The sequence below is a fragment of the Theobroma cacao genome, chromosome 1 (assembly GCF_000208745.1).
Source record: "Theobroma cacao cultivar B97-61/B2 chromosome 1, Criollo_cocoa_genome_V2, whole genome shotgun sequence".
Taxonomy (NCBI): Eukaryota; Viridiplantae; Streptophyta; class Magnoliopsida; order Malvales; family Malvaceae; genus Theobroma; species Theobroma cacao.
Window position 1 is genome coordinate 21,297,754 of NC_030850.1, and position 22,039 is coordinate 21,319,792.

The window sequence follows — 22,039 nt, forward strand, 5'->3', positions numbered from 1 at the left end:
ACCGAAAAGACTAGCAATATCTTTCTCAATATAAACAACTAAATTATCTGCAAGAAACTCATCATCCATTTTGTTCCGGAGTATTTTTTTCACAATCTTTATTGTTGAAAAGGCTCTCTCTGTAGTTGTTGTAGAAACTGGAAAAGTCAAAATAAGACGAATTAATCTATCAATCAAGTGGTAATTCTTTGATTTTTTTGTTTCTGCTAATCTCTGGCACAATTTAGAAAGTGTCTTAATATCTTCAAAACTTTGATGATGAGCTATATCGAGCTCGTAATGCCTCAATTGTAACCTCAAAATAAGCCTTTCTTGTTCTGTGAAATTCTGAGAATAAAAACTCTCTGCTAACTTGCAAATATTATCAATATTGAATGATTTGTAATTGTTACTAGGATCCAAAGCAGTGCTTAAAGTTAAAAGTTCCACAGCTTGCTCATTGAATTTCGAATTCAATTCTTGTAATTGAGTATCTATCGCCACTAAAAATATATCAATTCGATAATGATGCTCCACAGTTACATCTGGTTGATGAGATTGACCTCTGCCCAAGATATATCGTGCACCCATGTCAGGAATTTTTATCTCATGTTTTTGACAAAATTTTTTCACTTTCTCAAGTAAATTAGACCACTCATCATCTCTCAACTTCTAAAGGAGTGATTTTGTAGTAAAAACAAGATGAATTGCATTTAAAATATCTTGAGAGCGTAATTGTAATCCTTGGCAAAGAACATTAGTGATTCCCATGATCTCATTCATCAAGTGTAATATGAAAATGAATTCAAATTATGCTAATATTTTACTAGCAGCAGAAGCATCACCTCTTTGTGAATAACTGGCCCCTTCGTCAATAATACTTTCCACAACAGTGCAAGTTGTATCAAACATTCTCATCAAGCTACAAATAGAATGAAAGTGTGAGCTCCATCAAGTATCTCCAGCTCTTTGTAGAGTTCCCACTTGATTTGCTCCTCTACCTGTTTCAAGTTCATCACTAGCAATCATGTTTGCAATGTCAATTGCTTGAGCAGCTTGTAATTGGTCGTGTCTTTTGGAAGAAGCACTAACAATATTTACAATAGAAGTCAACTGTGTAAAAAATTCATGAATATGAACTACTTCTCTAGATGTTGCAACCAATGCTAATTGTAATCTATGAGCATAACAATGCACATAATATGCGTATGGACAATCGTTAAGTACCAAAGCTTGTAAACCATTCCATTCACCACGCATGTTTCTAGCACCATCATATCCTTGACCTCGAATACTTTCAAATTGAAGGTTATAACGAGAAAGAACATATACTAACTCTTTCTTCAAAGTCATTGCACTGGTATCACTAACATGTACAAGATCAAAGAAATGTTCTTGAACAAAACCATCACCATCAACAAATCTCAAAATAATAGTCATTTGCTCTTTTTTAGATTCATCTCGAGCTTCATCAATAATAATACAAAACTTAGCATTTCCTACTTCCTCTCTAATTGAATTTTTCACCATATTAGCCAAAATATGCAAAATCTCCTTTTGAACATCATTGGATGTGTACTTAGCAACTCGTGGAGCATTTTCCAAGACAAGCTTCTGAACTTTGTCATTGTAAGATCCTAAGAATTTGAGCATTTCAATGAAATTTCCACTATTTTTTGAGGATGGACTTTCATCATGACCTCTAAATGCACAAGCTTGAAAAGTTGACCATCTAACACAATTTATAGAAGCTTTGAGCCTAAACCGATTATTCAAGATCTCTTTTGATGCTTGTCTTTTGATAAGCCTATCTATATGTTAGGATTTTTTCAATAAATCCTCACAAGATTTTATAGCAACATTATGTGGGGAATTTGGATTTTTCCCAACATGATTCAAAAGTGGACAATTTTCTCCACTATTTGCTTTCTTCTAACTTCTGAAACCCTTTTCAATAAATGCATTTGAACTTGGACGATTCGAGGTGTTTTTACTAAAAAGGTAGCATGGCAAACAAAATATAGCATCTTCGTCACAAGAATACTCTAACCAAGAAAGATATAATTCAAACCAAGAAGCTGGAAAACGACGAGGATGATCATCATTTGATAAAAGATACGTTTTAAGAATGGGTTGACATGGCCCACGTTTGAGATAAGCATGACGAATTTCATCCCTTTGATTGATAGGAAATTCTCATATCATTGGTCGTAATCCAAGGTCAGGTTCTATATGAAAAGCATCGATTTCTTCAGGATTGAGCCTTAGACGTTTTGATTCGCACTACTCTTGTTCATGAGTTGAAGTATTAAGGTTTGGTGGCTCAAGTGTAGGAGATTCATTCGAGCGATCTACCTCTTTTCTTTTAAAAAATTTGTCAATTGTTTTCAACTTACTCATATTTTAATCAAACCTAAAAAAAAAACAATATAGTCAACATTCAATATTCTTATTTATTTATATTTAAACTTAAAAAATAAAACATAAAACTATAATGAATAAAATATAATAATTAAATACGAAATACAAGATTTCATATAATAGTTAAATAATATAAATAGAAAGAAAAAGGTAAAAGAAAACTTTACCTCCTCTTACTTTTACACAATGGTGGTGGGTGATCTCTATCTTTCCTTGTCCAAACTCACAAACTCATAAATCTCTTTTGAAGAATAAGGTGTGTTTTAATGGTGAGTTACAAGAAAAGAAAAATAAAAATAAAAAGACACAAAAGAGAAGAGAAAAAGAAAAAGAGAAAGAGATATAGAGAAACTTAAATTAGAGTAAAGTTAAATAGGTTTGTGAAGTTGTTTGACTTTTTTATTTATATTAATTATTAAATAAAAAATTTATTTTGAGTGGGCCATTAATAATATATAATAAATAAATATTTTCAAAAATTTTGGGGGGGCCATTGATAAAATATATATAAAAAATAAATATTTTTAAAAATTTTGGGGGGGCCGTGGTTGGCTTACCCTCCGCCCTTGTTGACAACCTTTCAAAGTGTACAGTTTATTAATGTAATTCATTCCCTCATCATACATCCTGGAAATGATAAGAGTATGGTGCAGTGCTTTCTTTGACAACCTTTCAAAGTGTACAGTCTATCAGTGTAATTCATTACCTTATCATATATCCAAGAAATGATATAAGCATGGTGCGGTGCTTACTCTTATTGATTTTCATATTCATTCTTGAAGTTAGATTATTAGCTTTATAGAGACTTATGAAACTTTTTTTTATAATCTTCAAGTCGCCTTGGCCAATAACTTCAACAAGCTAATATCAACCAAGAACTACTCAATCACTTAGGGTGATGGTTATTTTCTTGACCACTCATTTGTCTTCACATGCTTCATGCTACAACCAATCATATCCTATTTAAGCATCCTCGGTAGAACTTGTAAAGATATGAACAAATATATAGCACTCCACATATAAGACAACCTAGTGTTTCAAGTCTAAAGAGTATTTACATGACTGACACATGAGAAATATTTACATAGACATTAGAGTGAGATACTAAATGCATTTCTCATGTTGGGTAATGTTCAGTGAACTTATTAATGGAACAAGCACATACATTGTAGTTCAAAGTATCTTTATACTTTAATCTATGAGATTGGTTACTTACTTCCCAAGTAAATAACATAGAATGTACCAATCTCTAAAGCATTATTGATGTCTAGTCTCAACGATACATCGACCAGGAACATTTAAAGATTATGTTTTGATACATAAAGATCTTATAATTACAACCCATTACAATTCTCTTGCAAGGCATATTAATCTCATGGACTTCATCCAATCGACTTATAACCTTTATAATTGATGTCTTATTGATGAATGAAAATCTCTAATCATCAATATAAATGATATAATTGCATGTCTAGAACTAAGTCTTGACCAATCTCAATTGGCTGTAGGGTTCATTCCAACATAATTAACTTAAATAAAATAAATGACTAAAAATAACTAATATTTAAACTAACTCTCAAGAACTTAGAAAAAATACACCTAAAATTGTGACCAAATAATTCTATAAAACAGAGTTATCATCTCTCTTTTTTACTCTTCTCTTTTGGACAAATTTCTTAAGTATTCACACATAGAAAACAAGCCCAAAATTCTAAGAAAAAAAGAGAAAAGAATAGCTACCATCTTGTAATTTGCATTCCACACCTTATCCACTTAAGGTTCTTGTTGAAAGTATTCTTGAAAAATAAGTGGTAAATCAATTTGGTGAGGAGATTGAGTCCTTGGTGTGAAGAGTGAATTTACTATAATTCACTAGAGTCAAGGATTAACAACTTTATAAGAAAAGGTATGCTTACCTATCCTTTAAGATTCTTGATTTATTGATGTGATTATACAATTTGTGATATGCATGATGTGTTAATTCCGATGTATATGTATGGTTTGCTTCAAGAAAAAAAATTGAAATTCATGATCTACACAATCACATCTATGCACAAAGATCTACATCACATCACAAGAAACCAAACCAAACAAACCGTAGACACTAGAGGCAAAAAGTAAAGTAAACCGTAGCTGCCAGTATGAATAAGAAAACACATGAATAGATGAAACATGAGGAAGTAAGCAAGCTAAATTTGATTAAAAATTACTCTTAAATCACCAAAAAGAAGAACGAAAATCAAATAAATTGCAAGCATTAAAATGAAAAAACCATGAGAACCCTAGGCGGCCAAGGGAAGAAGAGTGAGACCAAAAGAAGATGAAGTGAAAGCATCGATAGAGTGAAAAAGAGTGTAAAGCCTGAGAATCCCTAGCCTTTGTGAGGTGAAACTCGAAAAAGCCTTTTTTTCAGAGATGAAAAATGGCAAACACCCCAACTTGAACAAAATTTCTAAAATGGCAATAACAGAAACCCTAAAAATGCCTTTATATTAATCTTAGAAAGTTAAAAAAACCCTTAAAAAATGCCAAAGACAACCACATTCATATTATCGAAAACGCCTTCCACAATTTATGAAAAGATAAACACAACTGTCACATTTTGAGGACAATTTGTAGGTTAGAATTATTATAGTGAAACTCGAAAAAACCCCTTTTTTAAAGATGAAAAATCGAGAACACCCTCAACTTGAACCAAATTTCCAAAATGGTAGGAACAAAAACCTTAAAAGGCCCTGTATTGATTTTGAAAAGCCTAAAAAGCCTCCAAAACATGCCAAAATTACCAGCTAATCGACAACCACTGTCATAATACTGAAAATACCTTCCATAATTCATAAAAAGACAAAACCACGTTGTAGGTTAAAATTATTACAGTTAAGATTAAGATTAAGATGAAGATTATTCCATTTGGACCAGAACGAATGTGAGTATCTGATAGTGGGTTGGGCGGGGGGGGGGTGGCGGCTGGTTTGAAGCTCAAGCGTTCGACTCCTTAAAAAGAGTTGAGAGCATCGTTGACACGCGTCAAACAAGAATGTAAAGAAATAATGAAGACAGCTCACGTTTCAAATGACATCGAAGTTACCCATTGACGGACACTTTTTAAGGAAGCTTTAGACAGCTCCTCATGGGCATGGCGGTGCTTGCTGCGTGCTGCGAGCTTCAATCAATCAGCGAGCTGAAGCTTTAAATAGGGAACCTCATAATATTTATTTAATTTAATAATTAACAAAATCCTCTCTGTCAAATTCCTTAATTTATTTGAGCTGATTCTTAGTACTAATAAGTCAGAAAAGTAAAAAAAAAGAAAGAAAGAAAGAAAGAAAGAGAAATCTCTGTTTTTGGTAAATTGATGCTTTGCTTCGTCTTTCAGTCTCTGTATCCAAACTCAAATGTGGAAGCTTTTTAGGGTTCATCGCTCGTTTCTCAGCTTCCTCTTCCTCGTCTCCGTCTTCGTCTCTGTCTGTACAGGTACGTCGTCGTTTGGGCTCCTGAGATGAGATCTCTGTTTTGCTTTTTGGAATTTATTGTTTTTGTAGTTTGTTATACTTGTTTAGAAAGACAAGATGGAAAGTAATTGAGATCTGAAGCTGATTGTAAGCTTTATGTTGCTTAGTTTCCTGTCTCTGTGTTTGTGATCATTTTATCCAAATGACTCCACTCAACTCAACTCAACTCAAGCGGTCAAGAATAACACAAGACTAAGATCCAAAGTTTTTTCCTTTTAGTATTCTCACCCAGATTGTCAAGTAAATGCTTATGCTTTCTCTTAACTTATCACCTTTCTGTATGAGAAGAAGCATACTTTTCTTTTGTTCCCAACCAAACTGACTTAATCACCGCACATCTTGGAAAACCCAAACTGGTCTTGCAAACCTTCTTGGTGTACTGACCTCCCTGCCCTGCATACGGTCATTTTTGTTTGGATAATTTTGAGAGTACGAGGACAAACTATACTTTAGAACTGAGCTGGTTTTCTCAATTAACCCTTCTTTTTCCAGGTAATATATTGTTTCTCTTTCATATAATGCTTTCCATTGGCTTATAATGTCTCTATTCTTTTGCTCTTTTTTTTATTGGCATCTCCTCCTGTTCCTCTTGGTATTCATGTCATCTGTTCTCCACTTTTTTTAACTGTGAGATTTTGTTGGTTGCAGAGTAACAAATGAAGCTGTCTGTAATTTAAAGTTGCTGCTAATAAGAAAAAGCACTGCTCAATCTAGTTTCGCCTCTCTTCTATCAAATGTATGTCTGGTTTCTCCAAGGAGTTGAAGAGCTGATTTACTGATTAAATGACCCTCTATTGTTGCTTTACTTATTCCAAGGTCCTTCTTTTTATTGCAATGGTGCTTGTATCATGTAATTAATTAGCTGATTTACTTATTCTAATGTCTTTCTTTGAGTTTTAGCTTTGTGCTTGAACTTTTCTACAAGTGTTATGTTCTGCTAAAGTATGAGCTGGGTTGTCGATTTGCTTAAGAAAAAAAATGGCTCTCACTGTGCATATTCTTGTATCATGTATGGTTCTAAATGTGTAGGGAATGGTTGTGGATTATTCTAAGTACCATATCTCATCTCACTGGTGACACCTTGGACACCTGTGTTGTCTGTGTGTGTGTGTGTGTTTGAGTGTTTGATTATTCTTTCTTCTTGGACATGTAGGGAAATTAAGAGTGAGGGTTCACTTCCTGAGTAGTTAACACAATGGTCATGCAGTATGGTTATGGTTGAAGTGATTTAAATTGAAATACTATAAAATCTGATATTTGTATGCATAACATGGTGAGCACTGGCTGCATGGGTGTTACTTGGTGCTATCTGAGTTAGTTTAAATTGGTTTACAAAAGATGGGAATGCAGATGTTATTGCCAAAGGAAATAACAGATATACAAACAAATAAATATGTTGTTATTTCTGTTTAATGTTGGTTCTAACATGCTACATAACATTACTTAATTTCTTGCCACCTGGCAAATTTCTTTTGTTTCTATATATTGTTTTTTTTTTTTTTGGGGGGGGGGGGGTGTGGGTGGGTTGGCTCTTGTGGGTTGATGGGAGGTGTGCATTTATATTGTCACTGTGAAATGCTACTGGTAAATTGTCACAACAGTTTTCAACCAACCAGCTAGAGTAAGGAAAAGGTAAAAGGAAAGCAAAAGAATACAGAACTAATGAGATGACTTAATGTTGGAGCCTGTGCTAGTGTGCTTTGCTGAGGCACTGCATGATAATCATATTATATATATATGAGCAAACCTTGGCTATTTGCATCACCTTACAACAATGGATACTACTTTACGTTTACTACTAAAATTGATAGTAATAGAGGAACATATTTGATAGTTATAAATGTTAACTGTTTGTTTTACCTTCATGATTTGAGGTTTTTGTTACCAATTCGAGCTTATAGGCCCCAGAGACTGGTCTTTTGTTTTTCCCAACAAGAAAATTGTACATGCCAACCTAATTGCAATAAGCACCGTGTAGATGTGAAATGCTGAAAGCCCAAAAGTGTGAATTATATGTTATAGGTTGAATCTCTTGCATGCTGAATGCATGAAAGGCAGGTTCCCATTTTGAAGTGGTTATTCTCATCTAAGTTTCAATTTACATGACTATAAATGCTTAGTTTGAAAGTTTATTAGTCTTCTTAATTTTTGAACTTACATGTGTAGTGATCTGCTTACGTGTGTTTTTCTACCTGACCTATTCATGTTGTATTATGAGTTGTTTTCTGTGTTCTTAATTTCTATTTATCCTACTACATTCAGAGGTAAGCAGAAAACTATGGCAGCTGAGCTTGTCAATTCTGCTACGAGTGAGAAACTGACTGAGATGGACTGGACAAAGAACATCGAAATTTGTGAGTTAGTTGCTCGAGATCAAAGGTATAGTTTTTTCTTTTATTTCTTAGTTTCTATTTTCAAATGAAATGAACTTTAAGAGTTCTGTTAAAATTGGAGCTTCAATTCATTGTTCTGGGTTGCCAATATTCCATAACCATCTTTATTTTCCTCGGCATTTTTTTATGCTTTCTTTATACAGGCAAGCTAAAGATGTTGTTAAAGCAATTAAGAAACGATTGGGAAGCAAGAACCCAAATACTCAATTATATTCTGTATTGGTGAGTATAGGCTATTTTTGTTTAATAACAATCTGGCTTATGTTGTTTTATAGATTGTAAACTCATTCTCTAATGGCTAATTTTGCAGTTATTGGAGATGTTGATGAACAATATTGGTGAAAATGTTCATAAACAAGTGATTGATTCAGGCATTCTCCCTATTCTTGTGAAGATAGTGAAGAAAAAGGTGTACACTTGTTTCCTATTCCACAATTGTTGGCCTTTCACTGATTTTATACAACTCTTGTGGTTTTCTTATTATTCTTTTCTTTGTTGCAGTCGGATTTGCCTGTACGAGAGAGAATATTTCTGCTTTTAGATGCTACACAGACATCCCTTGGTGGTTCTTCTGGAAAGTTTCCTCAATACTATTCAGCATACTATGATTTGGTGGTAGGTACAGACATGAAACATGTGTGACCCCCTTACATTGTACATTTGTTGATGGGTTAGACAAAAAGTATCCTCTCTGGGAACAAGGTTATGAGTTGCACAGAATTTAAAAGCCTGTTTTTTTTCATTAAGCATGATAATGATGTTAGTCAAAGCTATCATGATGTAGCCGAAAGGTTTAGAGCAATTAGAACTCAACAATTAGGGCTAGAATAGGATTGATTGTGTTGGAACAATAGAAAGGTAATTGGGCTTTTTAAAGAAACCTCTTGAATAATAGTCAAAATAACAAAAGATAATAATAATCTTCTATCTAAGATCACCTATTTATAATAGCTAAGATAAATTCTAATCAAATAGTAATCTTAATCCTAAATGAAGTCTTAAAGTACTAAAATTCTAATAAAGATAGAAAAAAGAATCTCAAACTAAATAAAATAAAATAAAATTCTAACGAAACTACTTAAATAAAATAAATTTTCATATGCGCCTGCATCAGACCCCTCGGGTCAGAAAAGACTCGACTCTGACAAATAGGCCTTGACATACTCCTCATAGATGTCGGGATCCACTCGTTTCAATTCTTCTTCTGCAATCCAGGTGCTTTCATTAGCAGGTTTACTAAGCCATTTCACTAAAAATCGTCTATACAAGTTCCCTCGTCTGGATTGAACCTCTTTTACATCTAGCACATCCTCAATAACTTCAACCTTAGCAATTGGAAGGTGCTGAATTTGAGCGTCTATGGTAGATGCAGTTCCATCACATCCATCAAATGGATACAAGTCCAAAACATTGAAAATAGGACAGATTTGTAACTCAAATGGTAGCTCAATTAAATAGGCATTTGAACTGATTTTCTTTAGCACCTTACAAGGTCCAAACTTTCTAGACTTGAGTTTGTGATAAGTACCCTTAGGAAATCTTTCTTGCCTCAAGTGCACAAGTACTTGATCACCTTCCTCAAATTCCTGCTTGCGACGATGTTGATTTGCTGTAAAAGAATATTCTGCATTGCTGGCCTTTAAAGCAGCCTTTACCTCTTCATGAATTTTTCGAATATGATCAGCAAATAACTCTCCTTCATTACTCACTCTAGCTTCTTGTGGTAGGGGTACTAAATCTAGCACATGTTGAGGTTTTAACCCATATGCAGCCTCAAATGGTGTCTTCTTTATGCTTCGATTGACAGAATTGTTGTAAGCAAATTCAGCTTGGGGTATGACTAAATCCCAAGTCTTTGGGTTATTTTGAATAAGACATCTTAACATATTACCCAAACTTCGATTCACAACTTCTGTTTGACCATCTGTTTGCGGATGGCAAGTACTAGAATACTTCAACTCTGTCCCAAATTTCCTCCACAAAGTTCTCCAAAAATGTCCCATAAACTTCACATCTCTATCAGAAACAATGGAAGTTGGAATTCCATGTAATCTTACAACCTCACGAAAGAATAATTCAGCAATATGAGTTGCATTAGAAGTCTTAAAAACACGGAATAAAATGTGCCATTTTTGAAAACCGATCCACCACCACAAAGATAGAATCAAACTTTTTTGCTGTCTTCGAAAGTCCCAAAACAAAATCCATACTCAAATGAATCCAAGGTGCATCTGGCTCAGGTAAAGGAACATATAAACCAGTGTTTTGAGCACTGCCTTTACCAAATAAACAAGCTGGACATCTTTTCACCAACCTCTCCACATCTCGGCGCATTTTTGGCCAATAATAACGATCAGCCACCATTGCCAAAGTCTTGTCTCTCCCAAAATGTCCTCCTAAACCATTCCCATGAAGTTCTCTAATGATTTGCTCCCTTAAAGATCCTTCTGGGATGCACAACTGGTTACCTTTGAATAAATAATCTTCGTGCAACCTATAAGGTAAATTTTCAGCTTGTAATGAACCCTGCAAATCAGCTATTATCTTGCTGAAATATGAATCAGAACTATACTGATTTTTAAGTTCTTCAAATCCTGTGACTTGAGTGCTCATAATTGATAACATTTTACATCGCCTACTCAAAGCATCAGCCACAGTATTAGACTGCCCAGATTTATATTTTAAAGAGAAATTAAATTCATTGAGAAAAGAACCCCACTTAGCATGTTGATTACTAAGCTTTTTCTGCGAATGCAAATACCTTAAAGCTGGATGGTCAGAATAAACAGCAAACGCACGATAAGCCAAGTAGTGCTGCCAATGACGGATAACCCTTACCAAAGCATANAGAACTCCACTTGGCATGTCGATCACTAAGTTTTTTCTGCGAATGCAAGTACCTTAAAGCATGATGGTCAGAATAAACAGCAAACTCACGATAAGCCAAGTAGTGCTGCCAATGACGAATGGCCCTTACCAAAGCATAAAACTCTAAGTCATAAGTTGAATAACGTTGTCTTGAGTCTGTCAATTTTTCACTAAAAAACTCTATAGGCCTTCCATCTTGACTAAGAACTGCTCCAATTCCCACATGTGCAGCATCACACTCAACAACAAATAACTTCTCAAAATCTGGTAGTGCAAGAAATGGGGCTTCAGTCATCAAAGCTTTCACTTTTTCAAAGGCTTTTTGTGCAAAATGTGACCATAGATTCAGTTATAGGACTCATAATAGAACTAAAATTTCGAATGAATCTCCTATAAAAAGATGCCAAACCGTGAAAACTTCTTACTTCTTTGATAGACATAGGTGCTGGCCACTCTGAAATTGCACGAATCTTCTCTGGATCTGGTTTCAAACCTTCTGCTGACACAATGAAACCAAGAAATACTACTTCTGGTTGCATAAAACTGCACTTTTTCAAGTTTATATAAAGCTGCTCCTTTTGAAGTACTTCTAAAACTTGTCGTAAATGTTTTAAGTGCTCTTTCTTAGTGTGGCTATAGATCAAAATATCATCAAAGTAAACCACCACAAATGAATTCAAGAAGGGCTTGAGTACCTTTGCCATGACTCTCATGAATGTGTTTGGTGCATTAGAAAGGCCAAATGGCATCACCAACCATTCAAATAATCCATCTGGAGTTTTGAAACCTATTTTCTATTTATCTCCATTCCTCATTCTAATTTGATGATATCCGCTCTTCAAATTGATCTTTGAAAACGCGCTCGAACCAACTAATTGATCAAGCATCTCATCCAATCAAAGAATAGGAAAACGATACTTGATTGTAATTTTATTTACGGCACGGCTGTCCACACACATCCTCCATGAACCATTTTTCTTAGGAGCTAACAAAGCTGGGCAAGCACAAGGACTTTTACTTTCGCTGCATAGGTGGCATTCTATATACTGGTAGGTTTGGTAATGCTGCTTTTGGTACCAAATCAATTGCATGTTGGATGCTCCGTAAAGGTGGTAGACTTTTTGGCAAATCCTCATTGACCAATTCTCTAAACTCCTTCAATAGTTGCTGAATTTCGGTTGCTTATTGAGGATATTTACCCATATGATCACACTTCAAATGCTTAGTTATCAAAGCATACATAATACCCATCTCACTACCTTCAGCATCAAAATTTTTAGCAGATAAATACCCAGTGATTTTGCTGATCTTGCTGTTTGTAGGGCTTGAAGTTGCTGATTTTTTAGTCTCTTTTTTAGGAGGATAGAAAGTATACCTCTTGTTATCCTTGTAAAAAGAATAGGTATTTGGCTTTGTCTTATGAATCATATCGTGATCATACAACCAAGGTCTACCAACAAGAATATGACCAACATCCATTGGCACAACATCACATAGGGCCTCATCATCTTAGTTACCTCTCACAGTGAATTTCACCAAACATTGAGTAGTTACCGGTACTTCGTGTCCCTTCTTTAGCCACCCAATTTTATAAGGATGAGGATGTTTGCTTGTAGGAAGCTTTAATTTGTTCACTGCCTTTTGGAAATAATATTTTCCATGCTTCATCAATGACAAGATTACACACTTTACCTTCACAAACAACTTGTGTGCGAAAAATACTTCGCCTCTTCCTATCTTCTGCTTCCTCATTCACTGTTGTCATCAGTCTTTGTACCACTAATGACTCACCTTGTGCAGGATAAATATCGATAACAGGCTCTAACTCTTCCCCTAATTCTGCTAAGTTCACCCCGTTGTGGGCAAGTAAAAGAAGTGTGCCCCTTTTCCCCACAAATAGAACATGGAATATGGGAATTGCTGCCTCCTTTATTTGTAGAAGAACCAGAACTGTTTTGCCCACCATAAGGCATTATACTCTTGCCTTTATCATTTTTTTCAACACTGGTTGCACCCCTATTAGTTTTATTGATTGTGGCAGCCCCTCGATAATGTTGTTGGGATGCTTGATAACCTCGTCTTGCTTCTGAATTACTTTGCCAATGGGTGCCACCTATGGACTTTCTCGCACCATAGCGTAAAACCTGTTTTTCTGCTGATAAAGCATATTGACTAGCATTTTCAATGTTGTATAAACGAACTACTCCCATCTCGTCTCTAATAGAATGATTTAAACCAGCAAGATAACGAAAAGTAATTTGTTCGTTACTCTCAGCTAACCCAACCCGAACTGATAAGTTTTTGAATTTTGATGTATACTCCTCAACGGTTATGTTATTTTGCTTCAAACAATGAAACTTTTCATATAATTTCATAGTATAATCAGCAGGTAAAAATTGCTTTCGTAATTTACTTTTCATGTGCTCCCAAGTGCTGATTTTAAGCTTTCCTTGTCGTGCACGTTGCTCTTCAACTCTCTTCTACCATTGAAGGGCAGTACCCTTCAATTTCAACTTTACAAATAACACTTCTAGATTTTTTGCCATGGGTTTCCATTCAAAGTAATTTTTCAAACTAGCTTCCCAATCCAAATATTCCTGCGCATGAAATTTTTCATGAAAATCAGTTACTTCAATCTTGATTCCTCCACCATTTAAATCAAGAGCATGTAATAACCGACCTTCCAATCCAACTTTTTTCGCTTGATTTGCGGGTCCATCTTCATCAAAGGGGTTCTCGTTCTCAAAATCATTATCCTCAAGATCTTGAATCTCAAGGGGGTTGTGGTCGCCTTCCGGATTCTCCATTCGGGCTCCCACTAGTTCCCGATGCTGCAAAGCTTGTACAGCCGGGTCAAGTTATCAATCATTCTCCGCATCTCAGCCAACTCAGTTTGTTGGGGTTGGTTACCTCTAATTCGTCCTCTGCCTCGGCCAACCATAGTTTCCTAGCTAAAAAAAATAGTAGGATCGTTTGCCCTGATACCACTTGATGTAGTTGAAAGGTTTAGGGCAATTAGAACTCAACAATTAGGACTAGAGTAGGGTTGATTGTGTTGGCACAATAGAAAGGTAATTGGGCTTTTTAAAGAAACTTCTTGAACAATAGTCAAAATAACAAAAGATGATAATAATATTCTATCTAAGATCACATATTTATAATAGCTAAGATAAATCCTAATCAAATAGTAATCCTAATCCTAAATGAAGACTTAAAGTACTAAAATTCTAATAAAGATAGGAAAAAGAATCTCAAACTAAATAAAATAAATTAAAATCCTAAACTAACGAAAATACTTGAATAAAATAAATTTCCATTTACACCTGCATCATATCAGTATATTTAGTGTGAATTATATGATTGCTGCATTTAATATGTTTATTTTTTACAGTTTTTGAACAAAAAGTCTGTAGCTTAAGTGTACACTCTTCATGTGACTGTAGCAGTTTAGTAGTTGGGTCTGTTGTTAGGATTGTTGTTATTGTGATTTTTGTAATTTCTTCTGGATGGTGATGGAACAGTGAGGGAGATGGCATTTATTATACTTAGTCTGTAAAGTCCTTTAGGCCAAGTTTTGCTTATTTTTTCCTCAGCATTCTAGTTTTGCTTCTTTTGCCTCTCTTTGTTCCAGTTCTTTTTTGTATATCTGGATTCCACTCCTAAGCCACTTCCTTAACCTACACCATAAACAAACCAGATCATTCCTTCAAACCTCTATATCTATGTCTGTTTCTATATGGTTTCAAAAATGTCTACAGCTGCAGTATTTTTTACCGTCTTTGTTTCTCTCCTAGCAAGTTTTAAATTGTGTTATTTATTTGCTTCCTTGAAATTTCCACAACCCTTTAGTCATAAAAATTTTAACAAGTTGAGTCACAAAGTTATGGAAAAATACAACACCTTCAACTGCACATCTATTTCTTTAAATCTAAATCTGTTCTATCTTAATTGACATGAAAACCTTCTTTATAAATTTTGTGGAATCCATCTTATGTCAATAATTTTTGTGAAATATCTAGAAGGGTCCTTTTTTCTTAGCATGTTGTGGTTGGGTTGACTGGTTTTACAACTGTTAAATCTTGATGCCTAGGAGTTATTAAAGATAATGAAAATAAGAAGAGCAGGCGCAGGTATAGAGTTGAAAGGAAGTATGCAAGTTATCTTTGGGGAACCTAAGCCACTTCCTCAACCTACACCATAAACAAACCAGATTATTCCTCCGAACCTTTATATATACGTCTGTTTCTATATGCTCTCAAAAATGTCTACAGCTTATTCACTATTTTTTACTGTCTTTTTTTTCTCTCCTAGCAAGTTCTAAATTGTGTTATTTACCTGCTTCCTTGAAATTTCCATAATCCTTTAGTCATCAAAATCTTAACAAGTTGAGTCACAAAGTTCTGCAAAAATAAAACACCTTCAACTGCACATCTATCTCTTTAAATCTAAATCTGTTCTATATTAACAGACATGAAAATCTTTTCTATAAATTTTGTAGAATCCATCTTATGTCAATAATTTTTGTGAGATATCTAGAAGAGTCCTTTTTTCTTAGCATATTCTGGTTGGGTTGACTGGTTCTATGACTGTTAAATCTTGATGCCTAGGAGTTATTAAAGATAATGAAAATAAGAAGAGCAGGCAAAGGTATAGAGTTGAAAAGAAGTATGCAAGTTGTCTTTTAGGAATCATCATTACTTTATGTCTATTATCAGAAGACATTGATTATTTGTTCTTAGCATTTGAATGTATTTAAGCAGAGCGAGTTTGTAGAATCAAGTATGTGATTGTAAGGCATATACTTGATGCACAGTCATTTAGAGCACATTCATACCTTCCTGAGATGCTTGTTGTGAAATGCAGCTTGAGTCAAAAGAGATATAGAAGTGTATGTCTCCTGTCCATTCAATTTTATCTAGGCATCGGTGTCATTCATGAGCTTTTTTATTGTCCAAAGAGATATAGAAGTTCCAAGTTTTTTTATTGTAGCAACATAGATGATAATTAGGATATGAGTAGATATGATACTTTTTTCTACTTCGCTTTATCAAAGCATGGTTTGAAAAAGATGAACAGCTTGGTATCTAAAACCTGTCCCCTGGTTTTCAGTCAGCTTTCGGTAGTTTTGTTTTTACAACTTCCCATTATTGAAAAGTACACCTCCTGTGAATATATGGTTCATAAAGTTAGGTGTTTCATCTAATAGCAAATATATGGTTCATAAAGTTAGGTGTTTCATCGAATGGCAGATATATGGTTCATAAAGTTAGGTGTTTCGTCAAATGGCAATAATCCAAACACCATATTTTGATAGGTTTTCCTGACTATAAGATAAATCTCATGCATAAGTAATTTTCTGTTGTTTCATTCCGGATAACATGTGTAATTAGCAGATACAGTGATGGTGAATCTGAGGGTAACTGCATATTTCTGTTTTTATTTTAATCCTGTCAGAGTGCTGGAGTACAATTTCATCAAAGGCCTCATGCTACACCATCAAATCCACCTACTTCACTACCAAATAAGAATAATACACTTAATGGGGAACTTGCCGCTGCTAGACATGAGGCAATTGCACAGCAAACAGAGCCTCAGATTGTTCCTGAGTCCAGGTAACTTTTTCTTTCCTTATTTTGTGTGTGTCATTTGGCCTATCTTAGACTAGTTATTCCATTTTGTAAAAGGGTTTTTCCTTTTCCTTTTTCTAACTATACATTGAGACTAGTTATTCCATTGTTTAAAAGGGTTTTGCTTTTTCCCTTTTTTAGCCATATATTGTACAGATGGTTAAAACATGGACTTACATCAAGCTTATCTAAAAGTACATAGCTCCTCTATAGGTAGCACAGAAATGCATTTTGAGCTTCTTTCTTTATTGGAAAAAATGCTTTATTCATTTTGGGGCAGTGGGATGTGTTGGTTTTTTCTTGCTATATCTATATTATGTTTCTGTCTGAATTTTATGCTGACTAATGTCTAAATACGTTGCTAAATATAGGTATGTGAGATATTTGATTATATTGTAACTATCATCTCCTCTGGAACAAAATTCCTTGGTCTTTTTCTTTTTTGACAGCATTATTCAGAAGGCTAGCAATGCATTAGAGGTTTTAAAAGAAGTCCTTGATGCAGTTGACCCTCAAAATCCTCTGGTATGGGTGACATTTCCATGCTTACATGCCTCATGATTGATGTAATGAGCTATCCTCATATATATATATATATATATATATATATATATGAAATTTTAACCTGAGATCCTTCATTTTGACTGCTATTTTATGCTCTTTTTAGGGTGTGAAGGATGAGTTTACACTTGACCTTGTGGAACAATGTTCGTTCCAGAAGCAACGAGTGATGCATCTTGTGATGAGTTCTCAGTAAGGCTGCTTTGCAATTGGAGCACAGTATATTTTGAATTTTAAGAAACCACTTACTGTCATTTTGTATGTGTGCTTCCTGAGTACAAGACATGCTGGGGATGAGAGAGAGAGAGAGAGAGAGAGAGACTTTTCTTTCACTCCTGTTACCCTATTTGAATGGCAAGGGAACCAAGGGGTGCATGTGCTGGCAATTTATATAATGCTAATATTTACTGGCATGCAATACCAGGGCAAATGGAATAATGGTTATTTGAATGAATGGAGAGGGAGAGCCAGGGTATATACTCGGTGGCATGCAGTTCATGGCAAACAAAATACCAAGGATGATTTGCTGTTCATTGTGATGAAAGGATCTATAATCATGTGCTAGTTATCCTTGCTTTTGGGAAAAACATCTTTTGCAAAAGTAAAAATTATATGATTATACGCTAGTTGTCCTCAATACATCTTTTCCCAAAAGTTAGGACAACTAGCATAAAGTGAAACTGTTTCCTATACTCAAAAGAAACAATCTATGATTGTATGCTAGTTGTCTTTGTTTTGGGAAAAGATATCTTCGAATCTGGTTTCCAAGTTATGCCTGTGAACTGTCTGAACTGAGTTATTAAACCCCAATTTGGAGATCATTTGTTTCTCATCTTCAAAATATTAGGATGCATATGGCAAATCCTTTACATTTTTCAGTGCAGAATGCATATACCAGTATTTTGGTATTGCAACTTAGTTGGATGCTGCCTTTTATTTATTCAGGGATGAGAAGGTGGTTTCCCGAGCAATTGAGTTGAACGAGCAACTCCAGAAAGTTCTTGTCAGACATGATGCTCTTCTCTCAGGCAGGACTTCTGTTTCAAGTAGGCCGACATCAACTATAAATCATTTTGACCCTGAAGAAGAGGAGGAAGAAGAGCCAGAACAACTTTTTAGAAGGTTTGTATATATCTTAAATATTCCAACATTCCTAGAAAATAAATACAACTCTTTCTCTATCAGATTTCTTGAGATGATGATGTTAGGTTAGGTAACCGATTCTCCTGAAGCTTAAGCTAATAGGAAAGGACTGAACTGTTATATATAAGCCACTTTGCTCAGACTCGAGTATGGGTATGTGTCAAATCGTATGACTCATCAATGACCTTAAATCTAGGACTCAGTGATTCTGCTAGATCCAAAAGTAGGATATGAGCACGGGGACTTGTTATGAACGTAATAGAATTGGATTTATTTATTCAATTATATATATATATATATATATATATGATTTGCTTGATTCTAAGTGATCAATGGTCATTTTAATTTAATGAAGATGATAAGAGGATAGAAATGGTTTTTCCTCTTATTTTATCTTTAAAAAAAAAAAAGAAAATTGTAGTGGGCCTATATTTTTTTGACAAGTATTAATATGTAGATGGGTTTCTCCCATGTTTTTAACATAGATATTTGAGTTTGAGTTTAAAAGCCTGAACAACCCCTAAAACCCTATTAGGACCCAGGTGTCCAAAAGCTCCAAACCATCATTCTACTTTAAAAACCCTAATTAAATTTTTTCTTATTACTCTGGCTGTGTAGCGCCTCTCCCCCTTTCTCTCACCTTTTCTCTCCTCTGCAAATGCATTTTTCAAGTGCTGCTCCTTTCTTCTATTCTTTCCAGCTACCATTACCTAAAGTCACTCATCCATCCTCATTATCTTCTACTCTCTCTCTCTCTCTCTCTTCTTTTTCGGATTACATTCTTCTCTTCCTTTTTGGATTTTCAGCTTCTGAGCACCCCAGTGAAAGCAAGATTTGACAAAACAAAGTGCTAATTGAAATTAACATTGAGCTACCCTCTGCTGCCATTGTTTCCAATAACTTTTTGCCATGTAAAACATATCCTGTGTCATGTCTAGGGACGTGTCAATACGGGTGCACCTCCATCATTTATGAGTCCAAGCAATACAGCATCTAAGGTCTAACATGTCTGCTATTGTGCAATCGGATGAATGATTAATCAGTTTGCATGTGGGGTCCGCTGTTGTGCGATCGGATGAATGATTAATCAGTTTGCATGTGGACCCAAGTATAGAAAGAAGGTTCATGTTAAAGGAGTAAAGAAGCATTGCACATAATGGGCAACATGACACTAGGTGAAGAAATATTAAAACGGTATGTGTTTTCTGGGATTCAAACTTGGGTGACCAATTGGGGTAATCTTAAGCTTATAGGAAAGGGCTCAACTATTACATGTTAGTTCTAACAGATGGAATATTGCTGCTGCATGGACGGATGAAGTTTCGGTACTCTAATTGTTCCTTCCATTTCTTGTTTGTTGATACGTATACATTGACAAATTCTTTTATTTCAACTGCAAAACTTTAGGATACGCAAAGGGAAAGCCTGTGCAAGACCTGAAGATGAAGAGTGCTCTAGAGAGCGGCCGCACTTAGGTTTGCTTGGATCATCCATTCCGGGAGAAAAAGAAAGGCTAAACCGTCCCCTTATACGGCCATTGTCTTTGGAACCATCATGTGAAAACAATGCAAATCCTTCAGGTGTTGCAATTCCTCCCCCTCCTGCAAAACACATGGAGAGAGAAAGATACTTTCAGGAGAAAAAGGTTGATGGTTCTGCTCTGGCTGGTCATATGAGAGGCATGTCATTACACAGTCGTAATGCCAGCAGTTCTCGTAGCGGGAGTATGGATTTTAGTGACTAACTATAGGTTGGTGCTTTTACAACTTCTATTTGTTGATATGTCAGCTTATTACTTATAAATGGAGATGGATTTTCATTGCTAGTATTGTCAGGTGTTGGTTGAAAAATGACTGAACCTCAAGATATTTAATCATATAGAATGGTCTTACATACAGCCTTCTTATTCGGTGTTCGGTCTTAAGTTGTGTCGGAGGGTGGTTGAACGTGATTGTTATTTTCATTGAGTTTTTGTGGCGTTTAGGTAATTCTTTTTTTAATATCCTTTTGTTTCAAAGAGTGGCTTGTAAAGAGGATTCTTTTTCCGAAAATCTTTAGTACAAACTACTTTTTGGGATGGCTATGCCTGTGGTGGTAGACTCTTTACTGATTCACGGTTTAAGCTCGCAAACAAGTGTTCAAAACTATTTTACTGTCTGAATCATCGGTCATAGTTAATTTGAAGGTCGCAGTGAGTATGAAGGTGGTTGGTGGATCCATGCTTAATAAAGAGAATGATATCAGAATTGTGTTCAGAGAATGTTTTTGTCTTTATAATGAATAGATAAACAAGGTCAAGGCATAATGCTTAGAAATGTGCTTGAATTATTTAAAAAAATTCTGATAAATTTTTATTTTTTTATTGCATTTAATTAAGTCTAATAGATTTATTTTGAGTCAAATAAGTCTGTTATTAATAGTTTATTAATTATAAATTTAAATGTCATTTGTCATTTTATATCATGTAATGTTAATGTGATGAGAGGATATGTATATGTTGTACTTTTCACTTTACATGTTAGCAGGTCAAGGTCACGTAAGTGTCGTATTGGTATAAATGAAAAAGTGGTATTTTAATTAATGACAATTAATGAAGTGTGAATCATAAAAGCTTATTTAGTTTAAATTAAAAGTACAAAGATTTGATTGAATGAAATAGAAAAATAGAGATTTATTTAAATTTTTTTAAATAAATTATAAATTTTTTTAAATATTATGTTAAGGTTAAAAAGGTAGTCAGTTTAAAATCACTCAGGAAAAAAAGAAAGTGGACTATAAAATGAAATATGGTAGCTAAGCTGAAGCACTACCAGCAGCTGGAAAAATGTTTGTGGAAGATCATGGAGGATTATGATCAATTAAGAACACATCATTGTGTATGTTAGAAGCCATAACTTGTCAGCAGTGATTTCAAATGACATTGGAAGAGAGAGCTTGCTGGCAAGTGAAGGCAATCATTGTTTGCCTGCCCGCTAGATAGATGGAAATTGATTCTGGAAACCACAAAACAAAAGAAGAAAGCAACTGGAAAGATTCATCCGGGAAACAAAGAGAGAACAGGCTTAGATGCACTGTTATTTCCACCGTTGGATCATAACCAAATCTATGGTCGAAAATAGATTACACTAATGCAAGGGATTCTTCCCCAAACCCTTTATTTTTTTTATCAATTATTATTATATTGAATTATTTCGTAAGAGAACCACTTAATTTTCTGCATGTTTGGTTGGTCGTTCTCCCTTTATTCAAAAAATTTTCTTCCTTTTTTTGGTGTGTTTTTGGAAGAAGCAATAGTCATTTTCTTTGGAATGATTATTCTTCAAAATTTTGCAAAATTTTGAAATTTCTATTACCCTTCCCTTACGTGGTATTAACTATTGCTAAGGGTAAGTAAAATTGGATCGGGTCAATGATCAAATCGAATGTAATTTGGATAGAATGGTTTGGTTCGATTGGTTCATTGAGTCTATTGGTCCAAAAAATTTGATCAAATTAATTTATTTAATCGATTCTCATCCTAAAATTTTTAGATTGA

General features: G+C 34.6%; 1 protein-coding gene across 3 annotated transcripts; it reads left to right on the forward strand.

The window, feature by feature from the left end:
- On the forward strand, positions 5,377 to 20,587 carry LOC18612916 (TOM1-like protein 2). Of its 3 annotated transcripts, XM_007049905.2 has the most exons (12): positions 5,378 to 5,874; positions 6,020 to 6,404; positions 6,561 to 6,648; positions 8,175 to 8,291; positions 8,449 to 8,527; positions 8,616 to 8,714; positions 8,807 to 8,920; positions 16,628 to 16,785; positions 17,250 to 17,325; positions 17,468 to 17,553; positions 18,307 to 18,483; positions 19,912 to 20,587. In XM_007049905.2, exons 4-12 carry the CDS (start codon positions 8,191 to 8,193, stop codon positions 20,246 to 20,248), a joined length of 1,227 nt encoding a protein of 408 aa, XP_007049967.2. In that variant the 5' UTR covers positions 5,378 to 5,874; positions 6,020 to 6,404; positions 6,561 to 6,648; positions 8,175 to 8,190; the 3' UTR covers positions 20,249 to 20,587. The 3 variants fall into 3 exon arrangements, with proteins under 3 accessions (XP_007049968.2, XP_007049967.2, XP_007049969.2); XM_007049906.2 differs by lacking the exon at positions 6,020 to 6,404 and having other exon boundaries at positions 5,377 to 5,874; positions 6,561 to 6,728; XM_007049907.2 differs by lacking the exon at positions 6,020 to 6,404.

What these genes read in the sequence shown, in the direction of transcription:
- LOC18612916 (XM_007049906.2), top strand. Translation starts at nt 8,191, where the DNA reads ATGGCAGCTGAGCTTGTCAATTCTGCTACGAGTGAGAAACTGACTGAG. An exon ending in CAGCATACTATGATTTGGTG is followed by an intron (nt 8,921 to 16,627) that starts GTAGGTACAGAC and finishes TAATCCTGTCAG; the next exon opens with AGTGCTGGAGTACAATTTCA. An exon ending in CCAGAACAACTTTTTAGAAG is followed by an intron (nt 18,484 to 19,911) that starts GTTTGTATATAT and finishes GCAAAACTTTAG; the next exon opens with GATACGCAAAGGGAAAGCCT.